This window comes from Sander vitreus, chromosome 1, assembly GCF_031162955.1.
Source record: "Sander vitreus isolate 19-12246 chromosome 1, sanVit1, whole genome shotgun sequence".
NCBI classification, from domain to species: domain Eukaryota; kingdom Metazoa; phylum Chordata; class Actinopteri; order Perciformes; family Percidae; genus Sander; species Sander vitreus.
The window spans coordinates 29,198,140-29,222,000 of record NC_135855.1 but is presented as its reverse complement, the minus strand read 5'-3'; the positions used below and the strand labels follow the sequence as shown (position 1 = coordinate 29,222,000).

General features: G+C 39.1%; 1 protein-coding gene across 2 annotated transcripts in view; it reads right to left on the bottom strand.

Moving 5' to 3' along the window:
* Positions 1-23,861, bottom strand: part of mdga1 (MAM domain containing glycosylphosphatidylinositol anchor 1) — a 208,844-nt gene that overhangs the window by 73,140 nt on the left and 111,843 nt on the right. For both annotated transcript variants that reach the window (XM_078251814.1, XM_078251823.1), the window contains exons 5-6: positions 11,066-11,262; positions 9,444-9,576 (exon numbers count right to left, since the gene is read on the bottom strand). In XM_078251814.1, coding sequence (XP_078107940.1) covers positions 9,444-9,576; positions 11,066-11,262 — 330 coding nt within the window. The remainder of the gene's footprint in view (positions 1-9,443; positions 9,577-11,065; positions 11,263-23,861) is intronic.

Here is a 23,861-nt window from a genome sequence, read left to right as displayed (position 1 = left end):
CAGCAACCTGAGTAAAGAATTATCTGCAGGAAAATGTGCTGTCTACCATTAGCAATACTATTGATGTGGTGCCTGGGAAAATAACAAGGCAAAGTAATTTACTTCATCATGCATTATTAACGCATAGACATGTGTACATTAAAAAAGTCTTACCATTTTAGATTCATTTTTTAAACAAAAATATTTGTTTACCATTTATGCATTTTTAAGGTTTTAAATATTTATTTTCGAGCATTTTAAAGAATTGTTCTCCAGATGGGGTCTTTAAAATGAGGAGGAAGGAGGAGAAACCAGGCTTTTATCGACCTGAGGGAAAGTTAATCCTCAGTGAGAGAACAACCCCACAGAGTACTGGAAGCAATTCATTCCTCTAATAGACTTTATGCAGTACATCCTCTCATCTAATCTCTTTTTTAACAAATTGCAATCGGCATAATGAAAGAGGTGCACAGAGGCTCAACAAACTAGTTTACCGAAGCATGTTTCTATAATACACAAGAACACGCGCACACTGTGCACACACACAGACAGGTGGCTTGTACATTCTTACATGGGTGACAATAATGTGCGTGCAAAAACACACACTAATGGGACATCTCTTTCGCTAACCTCACTAGTGATGTCTCTCAAGCTGACAAGAAATTTCACTGGTGTAACAACTGCAATCAGAGCATAAATAGCACTGTCCACTTCCATTGTATCAAATCACAACACTAGGAAGGTAAACCACTGTAGGCCTGAATAGCTTTCTAAGTATGCAATGCACCTCCAGAGAAACTGTTTGTTAAATGCAGTTTCAGTAAAAAAGAGTAGCAGGGCAGTTGGGAATATATTAAAGCTCTGTATGTTGACAGAATTGATTATACTGACATTTTAAGGTCCACTAATCTGTGAGAGTATGTTGCTTACGTGGTTTTCCTCTGAGTGCACTGGTGCCCCAGATGAATTTAAAATATGTGTCAGGTTAAGTGGATTCCAAATTAGCTATAGTTGAATGCTAATGTAAATGGTGTTAAAAAATTAACATATAAATAAACAACTAAATAAATTAAAATTCCAAAAACAGAAAAGGCCAAAAGTACAGTTAAAAAAAAGTCTGGGAAGAAGAAAAAAATAGGAGAGAACACTGCATGTGAACTGAGGATTTGAGAATTATAGCTTCAATTTCCTGGGGATGCGTGGGTGACGGTAACGGTCGTATCAGCCAGCGCTCTTCCCAAAGTAATGGGATTTATGTGCAGCACAGCGGTTTACAACCAGGTAACAAATGCCTCTCTCTTTCATGCTCACACTTTCACTCACTCTCTCGCATTTTCTCTCTGTCAGTTTGTCACCTCTGTATCTTCAATATCAGTCTTCGCACCCTATGCCTCTATACCTGGTTCTCATTCTTTTCTTTTTTGTTAACTGCATTCTCTCTATGACTTGCTTTCTTTCTCACTGCCATGCTGTATTGCCTATTTCAGATTTGCAGGACTTAATTTATCTATGGAGTAAAGGCAGAGGGTTTTTTTTTGGGTGGGGGCATCAGCTGCAAATAAAAGCTTAAAGGTTTAGATAGAGGTGAATGCTGACAGGTGCTGTATGTTTGCAGATGTGCAGATGTTTTGTACCCAAGAACAGTGGGTGTCACCTTTTACGTCAGTCAAAAATATGATGAGGTGGCAGGTTGGCCGCCTAGTCTGGCGCAACGGAAGTAGATTAACAGGATAAAGGCTGACATGCGGCACACGGCTCCACGCAGGATGTCAGTCTTTCCCCCCTTCCTTTCTGCTATCTCTGTTATCATTCTAAAAATCGCCTCGCTACAGGAAACAACTAAAACAACCTCAGAGCTATCAAGCTACATGCTGAAAATGGAAATTAAAAGTTTTGACGAAAGGCCTGCTTGGTTCTTTCTGTGAATGATTGTAAATATTTACAAAAAGTATATCTAACAGGGGCATGCTAGCATGTTTACCCACCAGTTATGGAAAAAGTTTTATTCTCCAAGCATGTCCTATTGCCATCAGTGAGCTATAGCAAGGGTAACATTAAACACAGGGATAATGGAAATGCAAATGTTCCACCAAAACAAGTTCCTTCCCAAAACTATATGCAGAGGCACAGTCGCTGAATCCGGAGCATAGCAATGCCCAAGATAATTGTGATTGGTTTAAAGAAATGCAAATGAGCCAGAACGTTCTTTTCCTCCTATACTAGAATATGTGTGGTGTAGCCAGACCTTAATCCAGCGCTGACACAGCGCTGTGGAGATAGAACAGTTTGATTTACACACTAAATTCAATGTAAAGACATCAGTTTAAAGACAGTTTTTAAGGTCAGAACAGGTTACAATATTTCATCAGAAGCCAGGACTTGGACTGCATTAGGATATGGTTTAAAGATACAGATTGTGACCAGAATGTTGCCAATTTAAATCCCAACACTGCAATTGGTATCTAACATTTGTACAGTGCAGGTCATGGGTGTGAATGTGTGTAATTCAGCACTGCTGAAAAGAGGCTGCATGCTCACTTGTACAATTAAAGTAATATGTTTTGAAAATGGGAAAGGTCAAATGCAGAGGGCACAGAACTGAAATTCTGAGATTCTTAAAGCCCCTTCCAGTAACTTCACAAAAAAGTGATCAAAGCAGCCTTACAAACAAATTGATTCCTGCCAGTGGTATGGCTCTATATCCCCACCCTGATCCCCTGACTGGACTAGATTTGAGACTGGTGGAGATGTTTAGGAACTGAAAAGTGTAATAGGAGGCCTTTACCTACATCCATAGAGTCCAGACACACATAATCGGTTAGTCATATAACTATATACATTTCTATAGAACTAAACAGTTCAAAAATATATACAAATAATAAGTATTATAACGGATGAACATGCAATAGGTTTACATAAATTGACACTTCTGGATTCTGTTAAATGAATGTCAATGTTAAATGTGTGGCTTTTTTTGTCCCTCTCATGTTTCTATTCTCCCTCTCTTTCTTCCACATCAGCACTCTCAGACATGGATTATGGCCTTACATAAAACTGACTGCACAGATGCAGTCTGACATCCTACCACAGAGGTTTTACAGTACTAAGGGTTATTGCAGATTGCCCATCGATCCTAAACTTTTCAAGGGGGAATTATTACGCCATAGGATTTGCCACCTATTGATCTCATCATATATATTACACACTAGTACAACTGCCATATTATTATGAAGGTATATTGTAGTAAGAGTTACAGTAATCAATAAAAGACTGAATCAACTTTTCCATCGTTCAGATTTACAGTTCGCTCAGAGGTTGTCAGCAGCTTTAAATCATGGTTTGTGTGTGTGTCTGTGTTTCTTTCTTTCATCCAGCATACCTGCCCGCATCATTATTCAGGAAAGGAAATGTTTTTATTGTTTAAAGTGCTCATATTATGTTCATTTTCAGGTTCATAACTGTATTTAGAAGTTGTACCAGAATAGGTTTATGTGGTTTAATCTTCAGAAAACACCATATATGTGTTGGACTGAACATTGCTGCAGCTCCTCTTTTCACCCTGTGTGTTGAGCTCTCTGTTTTAGCTACAGAGTGAGGCATCTCACTTCTGTATGCGAAGTAAGTACAGCTAGCTAGTCAGTTGCAGAGTATGAGGACGTGCCACGCTAGCAGCTAGGCGAGCATTATAACGTGTGTTACAAAGTGACGCACGTTTGTCACGGAAGTAAAGGCTGGACTACAACAGAGCTGTTTGGAGCAGTTTGTGAACAGTGTTTTCTGTTGGAGATGGTAAGTCCCTTTGGGTGGACTTTGGGCTTTTTAACTTTGTAAACCTATAACGTGCCCAAAAAGATATATAACACAATAAAGGAAAGGGGAAAAGCCAAAAAGCATAATATGAGCACTTAGTCTTTCTGTGATTCGGCATTTTGTTAATTTAATTAAACGGAACAAGAGGAACAAACAGTGTTTTCAAATTATCACCTTAATTGAAACATAGACACACCACTCTTAGAGACTGTCAAAGTCTCCAAAGTATATTAACTGTAAACAGCTGTCTTAACCTGACGATTACTAATCAATGTGACAGTTCTAAAAAGCCAATTTTGCATTTCTCCTTTTTTTCTTTTTTTTATGTGGAGAAGCTCTTCTTTTATTGCACTTCACAGTTCACAACAGTGATTATACACATGAATTGTCCACACATCTGCTGTTTTATGATTTTAATATAATAGTTAGACCTCCGCAATAGCCCCCTACTAGAAAACATGTAGGGCCTGATTAATAATTTACCTTATGGTAGAAGCTTTTAGCTTCAAATGATTGCCCTCTTCCTCTTTCTCTATGTTCTGTTTTATTAGCTACTTTGAAAAATAGCAGGGCACTTTGTGTGGTGGTGGTATTCAGGCTTTATACGTTACGTGTTGATGTCTGATGTGATATGAAGATATAAAGAAAGAAAAAAATGTGTGAGGCATGACATTTAAACTAATAATTTGTGACTTTTTCATATTTATTTCTTCATGCACATTTTCCTACTTGTTTTAAACAAACAAAATCCAAAGTCCACATTCAGAGGTGGAAGTCAATATAATGTAATCTATTGTTTTGCTCCATCCCTACACATGTCCAGGCCTTGTTTCATTACCTCCTCCACCCATGTGCTACACCACTTTAAATACTATGACAAGCTCCAGAGCACTGCCCCTGTGTTGTTTTTTACGAGAGGCAGGGGAAGAGGATTTGGCTGTTGTCAGCAGTTACTGGAAGGCAGAAGATCCCATATTCAAATCCCAGGCCAGGATTATGATATAAAAATCAATCAATCCCCTTGTCCCAGCACGGTGAATCAGCGGTGATGGCGTGACCTAGTTGGATGAATCTAATCTAAGCAGTGACTGACGCCACAAGGACAAAAGGGAGCTCAGCGGGGAATAACAAAATACGCTCATTAGATAAATATTATAGAGGATAAAAAACAAAGCAGCAGCTCGCTGTTTGTTTTCGTCTTTTACAATCTCTTTATCTCATATGTCCTTCTGTCTATCTCTGTGCCACTCTTTGCCCTCTGTGTATCTATGATATTGTCTTCTCTATTTGGAATTTTCTTTCCCTGCCTGTCACTCTTGTCATTACAGTTATTTTGGAGATCTGAGCGACTGATTTTCTGAGATATCATCATTATGTTTACACTTGTCTGAAAAGCGATTTGTCTCCTGTATCTGGATACACTTTAAACCCTGTATTACTTACTTCCCATTGTGTCTTAGTGTTGTGTCTTAAATGTGTTCTAACAAACTAGCAAACTTGGATATATAATTGTGAGTTAGTCTGGCTATCACCAGATCAAGCTCAATCTTTTAAGATTGAACATTAGTCTGGGGAGTCTGCTCTGTATTTTCTACTGCACAAGAGGCGTGATCAACGGGCAAAGTTCAAATGACTCTGTATGCAATTGGATAGTCCTTCAACCAATCAGACCAACAATCCGGGTGACGTAGCAGCGACAGCGGAATCAACGGGTTGCTGCGCTTCGGTGGATAAGCCAGTTTGTGATTGGAAGCAAATTTGTAATGAAAGCAGGATAGATAAACATACAGGTTTCCAGCCTGAGCTGCAGGGCCAAATCAAATCGAGGTCAAGGTGCAAAGCAGCCTAGGGTGAAATTACTCCGAACCATCACTTTAACCAAGTATTTAAAATGGTTGCCAAACAATTTGAGGTGGACATTTGTTTGAAAGCTTCTTTTCTTCACAATTTGATGGTCAACACTGGACTTTTTAAGTTTCAAGTCCCTTACAACTTCAGATTACAAACATTTATAGATTTGACACCTGTAATAACAGCGACATGGAAAATAATAGCAGGCCTAAACGGTCATCTATACTAGTTCATTTTGAAGAACCAATTCCAACAAGAACACCTGGAAACCACAGAACCATATGCAAGCACTGCACTGCTCCAGTCTGTGGCTCCATCAAGGCTACTTCAAATTTCAAAAGGCATCTACAAGTAAGTTAACAGACAGACAGTCTTTTATTTTGAAAACCATCTTGATGGTATTGTGCTACTGATATTTGATATCATCAGTGTTGGGGTCACTACTCAAGAACGTGTAATACACATTATTCACTTAAAAAAAACAACCATAATGCATTACCTTACTTGTTATTCTCTATGGATAGTAACTCATTACTCTACTCATTACATTACTGTAGCGCAACACAGCAAGACTCTGGCATATAGCTCATAAAGGGCTTAAACACACCTTCAACTCACAACACAACAGTAACAGTAACATTAATGTGTTACATTACTCAGTTACAGCCAAATGTGATTATATTATGGCATTACTTTGTAAGGAGTTACCCCCAACACTGGATATCATATGTGTTTAAAAGCATGCAAGCACACTTTTTACTTATTACTTATTGTAAATCAAGAAAACAATTCTTGTCAGTTGTTGAATTAATAGAAATATTTGTTCTCTTAAAGAGTGATCTATATTTTGGAACAAAATGAATGCAGGGTTGAGGAGTGACTAGTTACGTGTAATGAAATTGTGTTATTAAATTACAAAATTAATGTAATTGTATTTAGTTGTATTTCTGAGGTAAAATGTGTAATTCAATTAGATACTAATCAAATTAAAAGGAAATTGCTTTGCATTAATAAAGTAATCCAAATAAAGTAATCCAAACCACATTTATACACAGAAACACACACTCACACTGTGAGGCTGTTAGGTCCAGACAAATCTGTTCTGAGACTGTTCTGTCAAGTCTCTGCGCCCGGATGCCAGCACCAGGCAGACATTTATCGTTATTGTAGCTGTGTGTGTGTGTGTGTGTGTGTGTGTGTGTGTGTGTGTGTGTGTGTGTGTGTGTGTGTGTGTGTGTGTGTGTGTGTGTGCGTGTGTGTGTGTGCGTGTGTGTGTTGATTGAGCCGTGGGGATACAATTGATCTCAGCCACAGGAGTCCAAGAGGGGAGGACAGGAAGACAGAGGGAAGAACACCTATCACATACAGCTAGACTATTAAAGACATGTTTGTTTTTCCTTCCTACCTGTTGATTTTGAGCAACACTTTTTGTGACTGTTTTACAAAAACTTTTTAAAAAAGACAGCTAATGTATTGATCTGAGATCTTGAGTATTATTTAAAATATGTATCCATTCAAAAGACATTAATGTGTTAAAATAATTCCGAACCATGACACAGTTAGTCAGCCTTAAGATGTTTTAGCCTCTTTTTTTGTTCTATGTTGGTCACTCTCTGGCATTTCTCTTTCATCATAATCCATCATTTATCATCTCTGGTCCTATGTGTTATTATTGATAGCATGTCTCATTCACCTGAGACTGATTCATTAGCATCACTCTGTTTTCCGGAGCATTTCAGCTAGCCATTTCCATCTGTCATTCAGATCAGTCTTTCATGTCCTTCGTTTTTCTTCATATTATCTTTGTGACAACTTCTTTTTCGTAATGCCAGACTCTGTTTCGTCTCCTCTTAACTTTATCACAGATTCTTTTTTATTATCTTCTCCACCTTCAGCTCACTTCAGAAGACTCCTGGGAACATTTATCTCTTATCTGAACGAGGCCGTATTGCGCAATTGATAACCTCTCCTTCAGTTCAAAGTCTGTAACAAAAAGTTAAAGTAAAACATCATGGAGACTTGTGGCCATCATAAAAATGTAGCAAAACAAGAAACCTTTCTCTTTACTCTTTTGTGTGTGTGAAATGTGTGTAACAAAAACATTAATGCAGTTAAAAAATTATGTATTTGTCTTTTTTATATTTTACAACTATAATATTTTAAAGTAACATTTATATATAATAATTTATACAAATAAGAGACCAAAGAGGCTGTACTGGAAATACTGAACAAAATTCACTATGGGCTGGAATTGCCTCCACAGGGCTCTCACCAGGATTTGATTGACATTCAGAGTCTGGGGCCAGTAATGGCTGCACATGGCTTTCGCCTCTGACGTGACAAGCAAACATGGAGGTGGCCGAGCCCTAACGTTGGCTAGCACTGCTAGGCTGAAGGCTTCAGTGAGAGATCAGTGCTCATACAGAGGTCACCGCTGATCAGCGGATGATGAAGGGAGGGAGGGGGGGAGAAACAGAGAATGGTAACAACACTAATGGCAAACAGTGCTAACAGAGTTAGCTCACTTTCACCATGGCGACCTGGCTTCAGTGGAAGACCTCATAAGCGGTAACCGTCCCAACTGGGACGACAGCGCTATCAGTGGGTAACGCCGGCTCTGTATGAGGACTGATCTCCCGCAGAAAAGCGCGCAGCCAGTGAACAGGAGGGAAGGGGCCAACAGTTTCAACAACCCATTCTCATTCTCAGGGCATTTAACCAACTGTGATGTGGACCAATCTCTTTGCTGTTTCAGATTTTTTTTTTACCTTGGAAAAGCCATGTGATTTCCTTTTTCTGCAACACATTCAGAGTTAATATCATTCCCAACATGAGAACTGAACAGCACAGAACATCAACTAGTTTCTAAACAATTACTGAGCCTTGGACGTGCTAGATGAACGAGCAGAGCCATGCTGTTTTCCGTCCTTGTGCTAAGCACAAGATATCCCCATCTAACTCTGGGCAAGAAAGAAAATATGTGTGTTTCCCAAAATGCCACAATGTTGCGAGTATTAATCTTTCATTTTCACCACAACTTTGGAGATTTAAAGAACCTATGTTTTGGTCAAAAGGCTGCTTTTCTAACCTTAAGTGTCCTTTCAGTGCATATCTATTCAGGCCCTCTGACCGTGAAAAAGACTGGATTAAGATGAGAAGCCATTGAGCATGTTGGACGCACGTTTCACAAAATGTGACAACAAGCATCTTCAAAATGAGTGCACTCATGCCACTGAAAGGAAATAAACATAACTGATGATGGTTTTGAAACTCTTTTATAGAATGCTATTACACACTTAATTGTCTTGCAATATTTGCCAACATGAATTAAAACTGGCTGACATTTAGAAAGAGGGTAAGGAAGAAGATAAAATAAACACAATAGAAAAAGCAGAGGGCCTTTTCCTTGTGGTGTCAGTCCGACAACAAACATGATAGGGCTGTCAACAGCAACAATGTTGTCAGAAGTAACAGAGTTGCCGGGCGGTGGCGTGAAGATGGACAGAGTGGTGTATAGTGAATTGGAGATAACAGGGAGTGTGACAACTGAATTACAGCTGACGGCCCTGAGATGAGCTCTCAGCAACAGAAAACACAAGACAGATAGAAAATATGGCACACTGGGAAGCAGCCGAGGAGATAGACAGACCGAGAGCAAATCTGAGTGGAAAGTCAAAGGGGTAAATCTCAGGGAAAGAGAGCGATTAAAGGAAGTGAGAAAATGAAAGGGTTGAAAGTAGAAATAAAGACAACAAACAACAACTTCTTTGATGTTTTTTCAAAGAAACAATTAAAAAACTTACATGTGGCATTTGTGAGCCTAAAGGTGACCGACATGTCTTCGATGTTACACACATTGCGGACGGACACCTGACACGTGTAATCAGCAAAATCCTTGGGTCTGAGGTTTTTCAGCTTCAGCACCTTGGTCTCACCCTAGATGGGATGAAGCACACACACACATGACAAAATCATGCTAAAATGTAATACAAACATTTTACCCTATAATCTTTTATTAGACACATATGAACATTGATTTAAAGATACATCTAATATGACCACATTTCCATTACATAACACATAACATTACATCAATGAGAAAGCTCTGTCTTTTTCTAAACTGGGTTATAATCTTGAGTAAAAGTCACTTTAATTTTTGATGAGCCGCAGTGTGATAAACAGGGTCAAAGACACATTGAAATAAACATACACACACACACACACACACACACACACACACACACACACACACACACACACACAGACAGACACACACACACACACCACACACGCGCGCACACACACGGTTTGTATGTCTGACATGCCCTGATTATCAACTGAAGTATCTTAATTCTATAGAGTAATATGAATGATTCAAATGGCTATCACATGAGACCATTAGGAAAATCAAAGTGATCTGATTGTGAGTGCAAAAATAAAAGCTAAATCCATCCATCCTCTCCCTGACTATTTATAAATCAGTGTCTCTCGCTACTACAGTAGCTTTCTCTGTGCCCCTCATCTAGACATACACACTCTCTTGGACACACAGATGCAGTCACACATCTCTTTCAACATCACTGATGATTTGACTGATACTGTATAACTGTCTGTCTGCTACAGTAGGTGATGGGCCAAAAGTGTCTTACGGGCAGCCCTGGGAAGAGCTCTGCTGGCTGACTAATTGAACTCAAGGGTCACTGCTTTGTGGTTGACTGATGCTTTGATAAGTGGAAGAAAAAGGGAGCAGTTGTGCTAATGCCACAATTTTGCACTAAAGTCTCTGCTTGTGACTGTTTTCTAAGTCTCATCCCCCATAGTTACTGTTGCAGGCTTCCCATTTCTATTCAGCGAGCATAGGTTGGTTGCTGTTGTTTGGCTGAAGTGACTATAAAACATGTTATCAGCTTCAGCTAGCTAGCTAATCAAGTCGACTTGTATTTTAATTCAAGGCATGGCAAGGCAAGGCATTGTATTTATGTAGCACATTTCAGATAAAAAACAAAGTTTTACGCATGTAAAAAAAACTCGTTAAAAACGTACGCCAGTACAATAGAAAAACAATGGTTTTGCTGGCGATGCCTTTGTGTGTGATCGGGCCCTAACTCTGATATAGCATCCAGGACTAGCTTCACCACAGTGGTGAGACATTACACAGACAGTGGATGTGTCTTGCTGAATGGGCTTTTTCCTGTTGACCTGGTCACAAGCTGGGTCACAACCATGCTGCTTTTAACAGTGTTCATGTAAACGCGTAATGTTAAACAGAAATGGAAAGGGAGAGAGGGATTTAAATTGAAAAAAATTTCATAATTCAGTGGGGAGGAGTTTGTGAGGCACTTCTTAAAGGGGAGAGCAGAAAGCAGGAAGTGACGGCAAACCTGCCTGTGTGTCTGTGTACTGCACGCGTTCATGCGTAGACTACCTGAGTGTAAAGCGGTTCGTAGATGTCCACTCCGTTGTCCTTGCTCTGTTCGATGAGCATGTTCCCACGTTTCCAGATGAATCGTGCGGGAGGGTTGGAGTTGACGGTGCAGCGGAGGAACACTGTCTTCTCCTGGTAGTAACTGCCACGCACATCGCTGATGGTCTGGTGCACGGTCAGAACAGGTGTGTCAAGGTCTGCAAAACACAGCAAAGGAACAAATAATAAAAACAGAAGGAGTCATGTGTTGCTGCAGGGGGAGAATATTGGATAGTACACCCTAGGAGCTCGTTCATTAAGGCCTTATTGTGCCACACAAAAAAACAGGGTCCTGCATAAAAGAACACATTCTTTATAGTATGCATAGTTAAAATAACCTTCAGTTTGCATGATGTTGTCTTTCCTGTGCAAAACATTGGCAATATAATGTGTGGCAGGAATGGGATTTGGTAATTAGAATTCAACTGTAAATAAGGGCAAACAAGTGCTGTGTGTTGGCTGAATTGCCCACCAACACTGAGCAAAACTGTCCAAACAGTTGCCTATTGATCATGGCTTCCAACAAGCACAAACGTCCAAACAATCTGTCCATTTTGCAATTTCCCTCTCTGGCTGTGACTCTCTCACACATTATTTTTATATATTTCCTCTGTCATTTTTATCTCTTTCCCCCACTTGCCTCGTTTTCCTGCGCATTTCCTTCATGGGAGTGTCATCTCCCTTTTGCTCCAGTGGATAGGATTTCAGCTGCTGTCATGACCATATAGGCTGCTCTCCTCTGGTTTCTGCCATCTCTCCAAAACTCAGTGCCACCTTCACTGCTCATCGCCATCCCTCCCTCTCTATCCCCTCCTCCTCGCTCCTTGCCTCTATCTCTTAGAGGGCGAGTTGTGTGTGTGTGTGTGTGTGTGTGTGTGTGTGTGTGTGTGTGTGTGTAATCCCGATTCTTTGCAGCCCAATTGGAATGTTGCAGGCTTCAAAAATCATGGAAACAATTTCCCCCAAAAGCAGATTAGCCTTTTTCTCCCCCTTTCCTGCCTTTTTATTTTACCTCTCTCCTTCCCTTTTTCTCTTCTCTGCTCCTGTGTCAAACCTGCTGCACCCAAGAAGGCATGGTGCAACCTATAGAAAACAGGTGAGTTGGGAGTGCATGCTTTGCTCCTTACTTCGCTTGTGAGCATAGCAGGGCCCCATGTGATGGAGGAAGGTATATATCTTTGGTTGAGACGCTTGAGAAAAACAATGTGTGGATAAGCATGCTTGATGTTTGAGTGCCGTTGAAAAGGGCACAGCTGTCACAAGAGGGCTGTGTCACATACACAGGCACGTGCATGCACACACACTCGCATCTGGACCTGCATCTAAGTGTGTGAAGTCTCAGCACAGCATCAGAGCACTTTTGTAGTTTGAAAGTTAGAGCTTCGGGTAAAGACTGGCACATAAACACAAAGGCAACTTGAACCCTTTCAGATGATTTTTGTGACTCCCAAAAACCCCACAAAAACAGACATTGCATGAGACTAAAGCTTTCTTTTTCAAATGAAAGGTGAGTCACAAGGGCATGGAGAGATTTACCAATTCGTAGGATGTGATATATCTTGCATGCTTTGAAGCTCGGTGTGCAGAAACCTTGGCTGAATGTGACGGGGAAGAAGGGTGAGTCAGAATGGGTACGACACTGAAGATAGCATGTGAACACTTGTGACTACAGATGTTTTATCAAATTATCTTCACAATAGTTAAACAACAAAAAATCAAAGCTGCAACATTTTCTGAAAAGCTATAACTTCACATCTCTATTTAGTCTATGCATTTGAGTGTGTCTGACTGTGTTTGTTATGATGCCTGTGCTAAAAACTAAGCAATAATGAATTATACAATAGCAAAACAGATTTGACTTTGCAATGACCTGTATCATTCAGTGCTATTGTATGTTTATTAAGAAAGTGATGGTTTTGGAAAATTTGCTTTTACTGTAAAACACATTCATGCATTTTTATTTTATAAGAATTTCATTAAAATGTTCAGATACTGTATGAATTGTGGTTAAAAGTTTACATCTCCGTTTTACAAGGCCTTTTTAAAAAAAAAAGTAAAATAGATAAAAATGCATCATTATTTAGAATTTCCGCATTTGAAAAAATTTAATTTGAGCTTCATCTACTGTGTCTGACCTGGCTAAGCTGCTTACTCTAATACAATGAAGTATTTTTGTGTCTCTGTTATTTGAGATTTTCTCAGTGATTCAGTACTGTGCTCTGTGAAGTGCTCACCTGTTTCCATTCCTTTTATCTCCCTGTAGAAACCCTCATTTATTAAACGACATCCCACAGATTGGGACAAAAGGCCCAGCAGGAAACCAAACACTGAGGTACCACCATCCTCTCCAAAAGCCTCTGCCAGCAAAAGGCCATCTAACCTGGGCAGCTATCAAAGATATATACCTCTTGGTTCTGCTACGTGTGCATGTGTGTGAAAGAGATCTGGCAAAAAAGCAAGCACCTTTGTATATTTCAATTTGTGAATGTGTGCATGCATGTGTGTGTGTGTGTGTGTGTGTGTGTGTGTGTGTGTGTGTGTGTGTGTGTGTGTGTTGTCCAAGACTGGCACAGGATTTCTGTATGATTTTCACAGACAATTTGCAGCGCAGGGGGAATCCTAGATGACTAATGTCTCAATGCTGTGTGTGTGTGTGTGTGTGTGTGTGTGTGTGTGTGTGTGTGTGTGTGCGCGTGCGTGCGTGTGTGTGTCAGTGTGTGTCAGTGAGTGGGTGAGAGTCACTATCTGCCAGTCATTCTGTCTGTTTCGTGACACTATGAATGTGGAGAAAGTAAAAAGTGACAGATTGACACAGACAGAATGGAGACAAGTATATTCTCAGCACATTACATAACTTTAAATGGACAAACACTGTTGAGTCACTCAGCGGTCCACATTATATGTTCTTAAACTGCATGAATAACAAAATAATAGCAAACATTATCCACTCATACTGCCAATGCGATGCGATGCAAAAAGAGAAAACTACAACTACTACAAAATAATAAACAAACATCCCACTGGAAGACAAAAAAACTCTTCCTGCTGCCCTTATATTTAAAGATTGCTTTACTAAGGTCCTGGATAAGATGATGACAACACTTCTACAGCCTTTTTTTTCCACATGACTGTTAAAGCTTTTATAATCCAAGCTCCCATGGTGAGTCTAACTTTACTCAGTTTGGGCCCTTAAGTAAATAGAGACACAAGATGAAACTGCAAGTGTACAGAAACACAATATGAAACTTTAATGAAGCTTCTGATTTCCCAAACGTCCTGCCTTTGCACACAGCTTAGATCAATTGCACTGCACTGCTTTTGTTAGCCACAGCTTTTAATGTACAAATTTAAAGCTGCTGCACTGAGAGTCTGGCAATGTTTACCACATAGACACCACAAAATGGTGCTGACACAAAGACATTTTAGTTCTCCCTTTAAGTGTGGACCTTAGCATGGATGAAAACATCCATAAATCAAGTATATTTTATAAGTATAGGAAATACTATGTGATAAAAATTTACACCTGCCTTCTCCAGCCCACTAATAGCTATCTAATCATTTTTGATTTGTGTCTGTCCTCCAAGACAAGCCTTTGCATGTTTGCTCTGGTTCATATCCTGTTTTAAAATCTTTAATTTAAAATTTGGGGTACTAAGGGGGCAGCTTTGTCTATTAATTAAAAAAAAAGTGTTTCTCACATGCTAAATTATTAATGACTAAAATATAAATTTAACAGTTTGTATTGTATTTGTATTATTATAGATATACACAGTTTCTTTCCTAATGCTTTAAAAGCACATATTAAAATACACAGCATCTTTGTAGCAAGAACTGCTGTTTCAGTACTGGCCAGTTTCACTAGGGAAAACTTTCACACAATTTGTGTTTTATTGTGCTTTATAGTCCTCCAATATAAATATATATATATATTAGAGATGCACCGATTACAATTTTTAGGCTGATTCCGATTTCCGTTTTTTCATTGAGTTTGACCAGCTGATACCGATTTTAGCCGATTCTGATTTAATTTTTTCTAACCACTTTACAGCACACACAAATATTTATTTTCTATCTTTTCTTTAATAGAAAATTTGACATTTTGCATAGAACATAGAACATTTTTTGAATAGATAATCAATCACTATAAAATAGAACTATATAAATTACTCCTGGTGTGGGAAATTAACACACATCTAAAGTGCAATGTTACGGAAGAACCATTTCCTTCTTTTCACATCCAATATCCAACTAAACAAATGTGATATATTTAGCAAACTAAACTTCTATGTATGAAAACAGGTAATGGCAATAAAATAATATATAAATAACAAATAAAAATAAAATAAAGAGCCTTGCAGTATAAAGATATTTCTCAAAACATACACACAGGCCTGTTTGAACGTCAACAGTAACGTTACCTGAAAACAGCGTGTAGTTCCTTTTTTAGCAAGTTTGCTTTATGTGTCATTGTGCATAAATATGAACACTGCCGTTGCTGTCAATGGGCTCATCTGTTAACGTTAGCTACCGACGGTTACCTCGGAACAATCCAGCAAATAGACGGTACCCTAGAGTGCCGTTACCTGCAACAGATGATTTAACGTCACCGCTCATTTTACACACAGTTTAGCAACAAAACTAAACACCGAGGGAAGATTACTAAGTTTTTAATGTTTGTTTTGAGCGGTATGCATCCCCCACTAACCTGGAAAGCGTTTTAAACAGTAACGTTAATACAGCGTGTCGGAGGAATACAGCGTCTCTTTTTTTTCTTTTTTCTTCTTTGTCTCCTACAGCGGCCAGCGTGGCGTAAGAGGCAGAGGGACCACAGCGTTTGCTAACGTTAGCTTCTTGTCTCATCTGGGGTCTGATAAACAGTAAATTCATCAAAGTCAGTGTGCCCAACGCTATTTTCCGATAAACTGTAGCTGTCATATTTCATGGGACCCGCGTGAGTGCGGTTTTCATGTTCCAGTTTTTCAGCCTCAGAGGGGAGAGAGAGCGGCCGACTGTTCTCCTGAGATCAGTAGAGCAGACGGCTCTGCCTAGCCGTGTATAATTACGACTCTTCATGACATTTCATAAACAGCTGATTGAGCGGCAGTGCGCCGGAAACACTGCATGTGCACGTGTGGTGCTGATGTTGCAGCGATGTAAGTCATGCGGCGCCTGAGTGAATTTGACCAGCATAAAATCGGCATATGTCAGACTGATCGCCGGTCATGGCCGATGACGTGAAAATCGGCCAATTCCGGTCACCGGCTGGTCAATCGGTGCTGGTCAATCGGTGCATCTCTAATATATATATATATATATACACAATTAGTACCCCTAGGGGTGGCAGGATGTTTAGTTGCCTAAACATAATAGTCTAGGCAACTACAACTACTCAGTTAGGTTTAAAAAAAGATTTTGGGTTGGGTTAAAATCAGTATTATTTATTTATTATTTATTACTTCACTTTCGTACAAAAGTAGATGTAATTACGCATGTGATGTAGAACGTGGCGTAGTCATGTTTGTTACGTAAAGTCAAAATAACTCAACTTTTAATTTCAACATGAACAGCAGTCTCCTGGGTCAAAGTCCTGGGTTCGTTTGACCGACCCATAATCCCGCCCTAAACAGACTTTCTCTGTCTTAATACTATGTTACATGACTTCCTACTTTGCTCCCGTCATAATTTGTATGACCACTAGAGGTTACTGCCTAACAATAAATTATAGCGGTCGTAATTAAGCTGCCTGTACAAATGTTTGCATTGGGAGAGACGTGGGATAATAAAAATACCATAACATACAATGTAATTCCCAAACTGGATTCAAATATATTCAGTCAGTTAACGAGTTCACCTTGAGCTACCTGGATCCTTTGATATTATTTTCAACATAAACTCAGAGAGCACAAACCGACAGCAGTTGGGAACTGGATAACTGTTATGTCTATATAAACTGCCACTGTATCTCCTTTTTTTAAGCTCTTTAACATTGATATAATGGAAAACACCAGTTCAAATCATACTTCATGAATTTGACTTTTCTTATTCTTATTTATTGTTTTGATAAAGAAAATAAGAAAAAAGGCATATCTTTAGCATGCTGTATTATCTGGGTGACACAAATGAATTCAAGAGGGGCAATTAAACACTGTGTTTCATACAGTCTTGATCAGGCAACCAGATCCTGTCAGACCAGCTGCCTGGTAATGAAATTATTTTATAATTAGAGAATGCCAAGAATTGTACTTGTCTTTGCTAAGAATATTCTCAGGTCCCAGTTCACCTAAATTATATCAAACCCTGATGTAGGGAACTCTCCTATATGGCAGCATGTGCTTCAAAATTACCAATTTGTTTGCGGTATTCTCTAAAGGGTTAGACTGACTGCAATTTTGGTCAGGTATTCCAATTATGTTTCCTCTTGAAAACAGTGTTTGTTGTTTTGATACAAATTTCACGGCACACTAAGTAGCAGAAAGAAGCACTCTACAGGCTTGTTTGCTTGTTATCTGAGGAATCAGATGATCAGAATTGTGATCAGAATTTTTAACTCTGGACATCTAGTGACTACGCTGCTGCAATACACCCAGCAGAGAGAATGCATGGCAACAACAAAATACAGCATTTTTGTGTATTGACCATCAGACCTTTTAGGATATGATCTGATGTATTTAAAAAAAAAAAAAAAGGTTTCATAATCCTGTTCCAAACCCCAGAAAAGTAGACTTAATCTTGAGTGAGGATGTGGAAGAAATAAGAAAGGCAATGATTTAATTTCACAGACATCTATTTATAGACTCTGTGTGATATGTTGCATGCCATCACTTCCTCACAATCACACCTCAAAAATCGCTTCGAAATAACCAGAGTAACCATGGCGATGATGGAAACAGAGGTTTACTCAGAAGCAATCCATCTGAGCGGTCAGGCTTGACCGAGTGTGTTTTTGTAACAAGTTGACCTCTGTTGGGTGCTTTCCCTTGCAGGAGGACGCCTTAGACTCCAAATCCTCTTTGATTTCCAATAACATGTCCTGTACTCTAATAGCTCTCTCGGAGTCGTCGGCCATTAGGGGACCAAAGAGAAGATGACAGGTTCAATTGACTGTGAGCGTGCAATGGAGGAGGATAAGGTGTGGTGTGGTGCGGCGTGTGTGTGTGTGTGTGTGTGTGTGTGTGTGTGTGTGTGTGTGTGTGTGTGTGTGTGTGTGTGTGTGTGTGTGGTGGATGTGATTGTGTAAGGACAGCTATGTTTAATGTATTCGGATGCTAAGCAGGTATAAGGTGTACCATGTTCATTGTCTTAATTTCGCATTTAGCTTTCAGCATTTAACATTTGCCAATTAGCACATAACATAATGTACAGCTGAGGCTAAGGCCTTGTCACTGATTTTGCAGGTAAACCAAAATATTGGACAAATTAGAATTTTGACCTGATGATGGTGCTAGATAAAAAGTCAGAGGATCACAAAAGTAATTGCAATTGATCCTGAGGGGGGCTGTTGTTTATGGCAAATCCATACAATAGTTGTAGTTTATAATAAATTATAGATATTTCAGACTGGATCAAAATTGTGGACTGGCTGAAAAACTTTGCCATATATAAAAATGATTTTAAGAAAACGTTGAAAATGAGTAAAGTTATTTCTGAGCAAATTGAATAGGATGTCATCATTTGGATTCAAATTTCAATTTGAATCAAAAAGATTCATCATCCATTGTCAAGTGATTGACTTTGAATGATAACATGCCCAAATCAACTATCACCTATTTTTCTTCACTGCTATAACATGCAGACCTTTACCATCCTTAAAGCGTAACTCTCGCCAAAATGCAACCTAGGGTCTTTTTGTGAATGTACCCGAGTCAAACTTTCGTTTAAAAGCATATTTAGGATGGAATCACCACTTTTAAGATTGACCGTATTTTCGTTTTTTTGGTCAAATGGCCTTTTGAATGGGAGTGCTAGGGGCACTTTTATGCTAGCCTCAAAATAGCTATTTTTAAAACACTAAGAAGGCTCGACACAACATGAAACTTTGCTTGAAGTATCGCCAGGGGCTCTACATCTTAACAAAAGCACTGACAACATTGTTGTGTACCCAGAGTTTACTAAAAAGAAAGGTTTTGAGCAACTCATTGTAGCTGTTGTTCTTCCAGTCGCTGTCTATCGAGCCAGTCAAAAATAGTCGAGGGAGGAGAGTAAAGATGGAAAGCTCCTAAAGCTTAGTTCCATATAAATGCACAGATAATTCGTTGTTTTGTCGTTAGTGAAACACAATATTGACCTTGTAGTTGAAAAAGGAGCCTCATATAGGAATGACATTTGCTCCTATGGAGTCCGTTCATTCGCATTCGGAGATCGACTATTTTTGACTGGAAAATGGCGGATAGCGTAAACAAAACATTTCTTTTTAGTAAACTCTGGGTACACAAACAATGTTGTCAATGCTTTCGTTAAGATATAGAGCCCCTGGTGATACTTCAAGCAAAGTTTCATGTTGTGTCGAGCCTTCTTAGTGTTTTAAAAATAGCTATTTTGAGGCTAGCATAAAAGTGCCCCTAGCACTCCCATTCAAAAGGCCATTTGACCGAAAAATTAAAATACATTAAATCTTAAAAGTGTCGATTCCGTCCTAAATATGCTTTTAAACAAAAGTTTGACTCGGGTACATTCACAAAAAGACCCTAGGTTGCATTTTGGTGAGAGTTACGCTTTAAGGATATAAAGATATGTAAGTATTTAGCCATAATATTCTTTTTATCAGCATGTTTGAACAAAAACAACAGCATTATGTTAAATAAATTCATGAAAATAAGATAGATAAATCCAGCTTTTGTGACAAGGAAAACAAAGGCATTGTTTTCTGATGGGTAATTATGTATGGAGGATATATTTATTCATAATTCAAATTGAAAGTCCAAAGAGAAAACGAAGCAAGATCAAATTGAAAATAGTATTATTTTACTACGCAACTAGGAAAAATCATGCCATAATTAAATGTAAAAGCTTAAATGGAAATACTTAAATTAAAATCTCAAATAGAAAAAAAGAAATAATTTTATTTTAGCCTTTCCCTTTTATAATTTTCAATTGGCCATCAATTTTTGTAAAACTGCCCATATTCAAACTGTACACAGTTAATTTCTCGCATAAAACAGTCCCAGAAATGAATGTAGTGGTGAAATAGCAGACGAAAAAAGCAATCAATTCTAGAATCTAGATCGGGAATTTGCCGTAGTAGCAGCAGGCAACGTCTGCTATTTCACCACTCATTTCCCCACAACTTTATCTAACTATAAGCGCGGTTCAATCATGCGAGGCTCAGCTGCGGCTCATCTAGCGATTCGGCGTCATCGCCGCTACAGCGCATAGCGATGTGGAGACAGGCGCTGTAGTGGCTTCTCCAGCAAGCTGAACCGGCTTCCTCCCTCCCTTCCTCCCTTCCCTTGCCCGGGGCCGGGGCACATCGTTACGCACTGTAGCGGCTTCTCCAGCAGGCTGAACCGGCTTCCTCCCTCCCAGGCCACATCTCTACCTGGATGTGTGATGGCTAGATGAAAAAAAGGGGACACGCCGAATCTCTATGAGCCGCAGCCGAGCCGCGAGATTCTAGAATTGATTGTTTTTTTTGTCTGCTATTTCACCACTAAATTCATTTCTGACACAGTTTTATGCGAGAAATTAACGGTGTACAGTTTGAATATGGGCAGTTTTACAAAAATGTATGGCCAATTGCACATTTGCTCCGATATGTTGTTGGACTTGGAAGCGCCAGTCTTAGGTGACAGCCAGCTTACAGTGGCCGGGATCGCTTGCTTACCGGCGGCCAGTAATACTCCTGCCCCCCCTGTCAGCTGGAAGTCGTTTCAGACCCTACCCAACCCTAACCCACCAGCCGTTGGGCCACGCCTCCTCATTTAAATTGACACCTGTCACTTCTAAATGAAAAGCTTAATGTTAAATCAAAATGTAAAATGTAAAAATGTGAATCTTAAAATGTCAATGTCAAATGTAAAACATAAAATTCAAAAGATAAAATGTCAAATTGAAAATTGAAAATTATAAAGGGGAAAGGCTAAAATAAAATTATTTTTTTTTTTCTATTTGAGAATTTAATTTAAGTATTTCCATTTAAGCTTTTACATTTCACACTTAATTATGGCATGATTTTTCCTAGTAGAGTAGTAAAATAATACTATTTTTAATTTGATCTTGCTTTGTTTTCTCTTTGGACTTTCAATTTGAATTATGAATAAATATATCCTCCATAATTATGTGATGGACGTTTGGATGTAATCAAAACTGGTGTATAACAGCTGAAAAGACCCAAAAATATCATGTTCCTTAAGTAGAAAATGGCAAAAAATCAGTTTCTTTAGACAACAAGTCCAAACTTATTTAGATCTCCAGTAAAAAGCGACGATCACACCAACTGCAGAAAAAAACAACCAATTCTTTCTGACACTTTTTTTCCCCTCTTGCACAAACACACACACACACACACACACACACACACACACACACACACACACACACACACAAACACAGACTTATAGGCTATCCACCACACAAACACACATGCGTGCACACAGGCACACGCACAGAGAGAACAGCCTGTGCATACAGAGAGGCACAAACAGAAGCAGACTTGCTGTTTGATCCAGCTTCGCGTCTCGTCAATTATTCAGCATTCTGCTCATAGACATTGCCTTAAAGAGGACATAAAACATGCACGAGGCCCACATTTGGAAATAACGAGAACATTGCCTGTGTTTTAAAATGCAATGTTGAGAAGTAAAGACTGATTTAGGCAGATTTTTTCTGCTCAGATTTTTTTAAGTATAACAACTAAAATCACTGCTCTTTTGCATTTTTAACCCCGCTATTCAGGGACCTGTCTCTCTCTTCAGATGTTAGATATTAGCCAAAAACAAATCATGGTAGAGAGGAGAGTTGAAACTGAGATGAGACCCCAGCATTATTAACATCTTAGTATACAATCAGAGAATAGGACCTACAATAAATTATTGGTGCAATGAAAGACAGCAATGTTATTTACACTGGGCCCTTTACAGAGGAAAAACTAGAGTTCATTTATAGCAAAAAATTGTGTGATAAAGTGTTAAAGACAGAACAATGAGAATTTTTTTTTCCTTTTGGCTGCAATCATCCTTTAACATTCCTGACAATTCCAAAGAATATGAAGAGTACTGCAGTCCACCTATGAATACACAGTAGTGTAGTGTTGTACCCTGGTATTGTTAGGTTTAACAGCGAGGCACAGAAGACTGAAGAAATTACACAAGTAGTCTTCCCCCAAAGTAACACTCGTGAATTTGCTGAAAATGTTGCATTTTTGTTGACCCAGCGTGTTATGTACAAGCCTTAATTATGCTTTTGTCAGCAAAGAGCCTGGTAAATGGTATTAAACATTCACGATGGTGTGACTCTTATTTTAGGCCATAAAAAGACTAATTTGGGCTTGGATATTTACCCTGAGTGTGACAGTGTAGCTGCACAGCAGGGTGACAGCAAATAGGGTGTTACTGTAAGGGGCAAAGAGGCATAGTTCACTTGCTCAGCCTCCTGGGCTAAAATACCACATTCACACAAATTCAAAAACACACATGAAAACCTGCACACTGTTATGCAATAATATGGGCGCATGCATCCAGACATGAATATGTCTATACATAAGTATGTGCTCACCAACAAAATACACACACACAAACTCTGCAGGGCCAAAATAACACATGAATCTCAGTTCCCTCACTGCAGACCCCGGGGGCCAAAACAACAAAGTCCTTCCGTGTCCCTGTAAGTGCCTTCTGAAGTTATCTATGGGGAGCAGAGTGGATAAAGGATGCGCCTGATGCCTGGGTCACAGTATAACAGCTGGGAGTCATGCAAACATCCAATTTCTTTTACACTTGTATCAGTGCTATCTCTCTCTCTCTCTCTCTCTCTCTCTCTCTCTCTCTCTCTCTCACACACACACACACACACACACACACACACACACACACACATACACTAATGTAGGATGCAAGCCATATGTAGTGGCCAACCCCTTGGCTCGCTGTACATTTTATTAGCTTTGTGGCATACAGGGCACTGTAGACCATAGCAATAGAGAGTATGGAAAACACAAACACAGTGGCATAGGCTGCTTAGAATGATCAAATTGCTTGAGTTTTATTGTTTTGTGTTGTGGGGCGAACACCAGACTCAGGGGCAATCTGCACAATGCCTTTATTAAAACAACTCTAGACCACTTTTGTGGATTCCGGCTCAGATACTGAAGTGGTATTCTGGCACAACTTCACTTTCATTGCTTCCTGGTTCACAGGGGACAGTGACAAATAAATAAATAAGAGGGTGGGAACTCCCAAGATAACAACATGCTGGAAAACACAGAATGCACCAGTCTACGTGAGGAGTTTTTGTCACTTTTAGTAGTTGGTCTTAAGCACACAAAGTAGAATATTAAGTTTTACAAACTATACAACTACATTTAAAATTGTATACATGCTAAAAAAAATTGTGGAGAGGCATATGGTTGTAGAATATCACATTGCTTAAAAAAAGTCAGACAAAGAGGAAATATTCACCACCTTCAAAAAGTATTTAGCATTTTTACTTGTAGAGAGTCAATGTGGATTTTACAAGCAGAGTTCCTGTGGTATGTTCTTGACTTGTATTGTCTTGTATTGTATTGTATTGTGTTCTTGCTAGTTACTGGTGAAATAAGTTGACT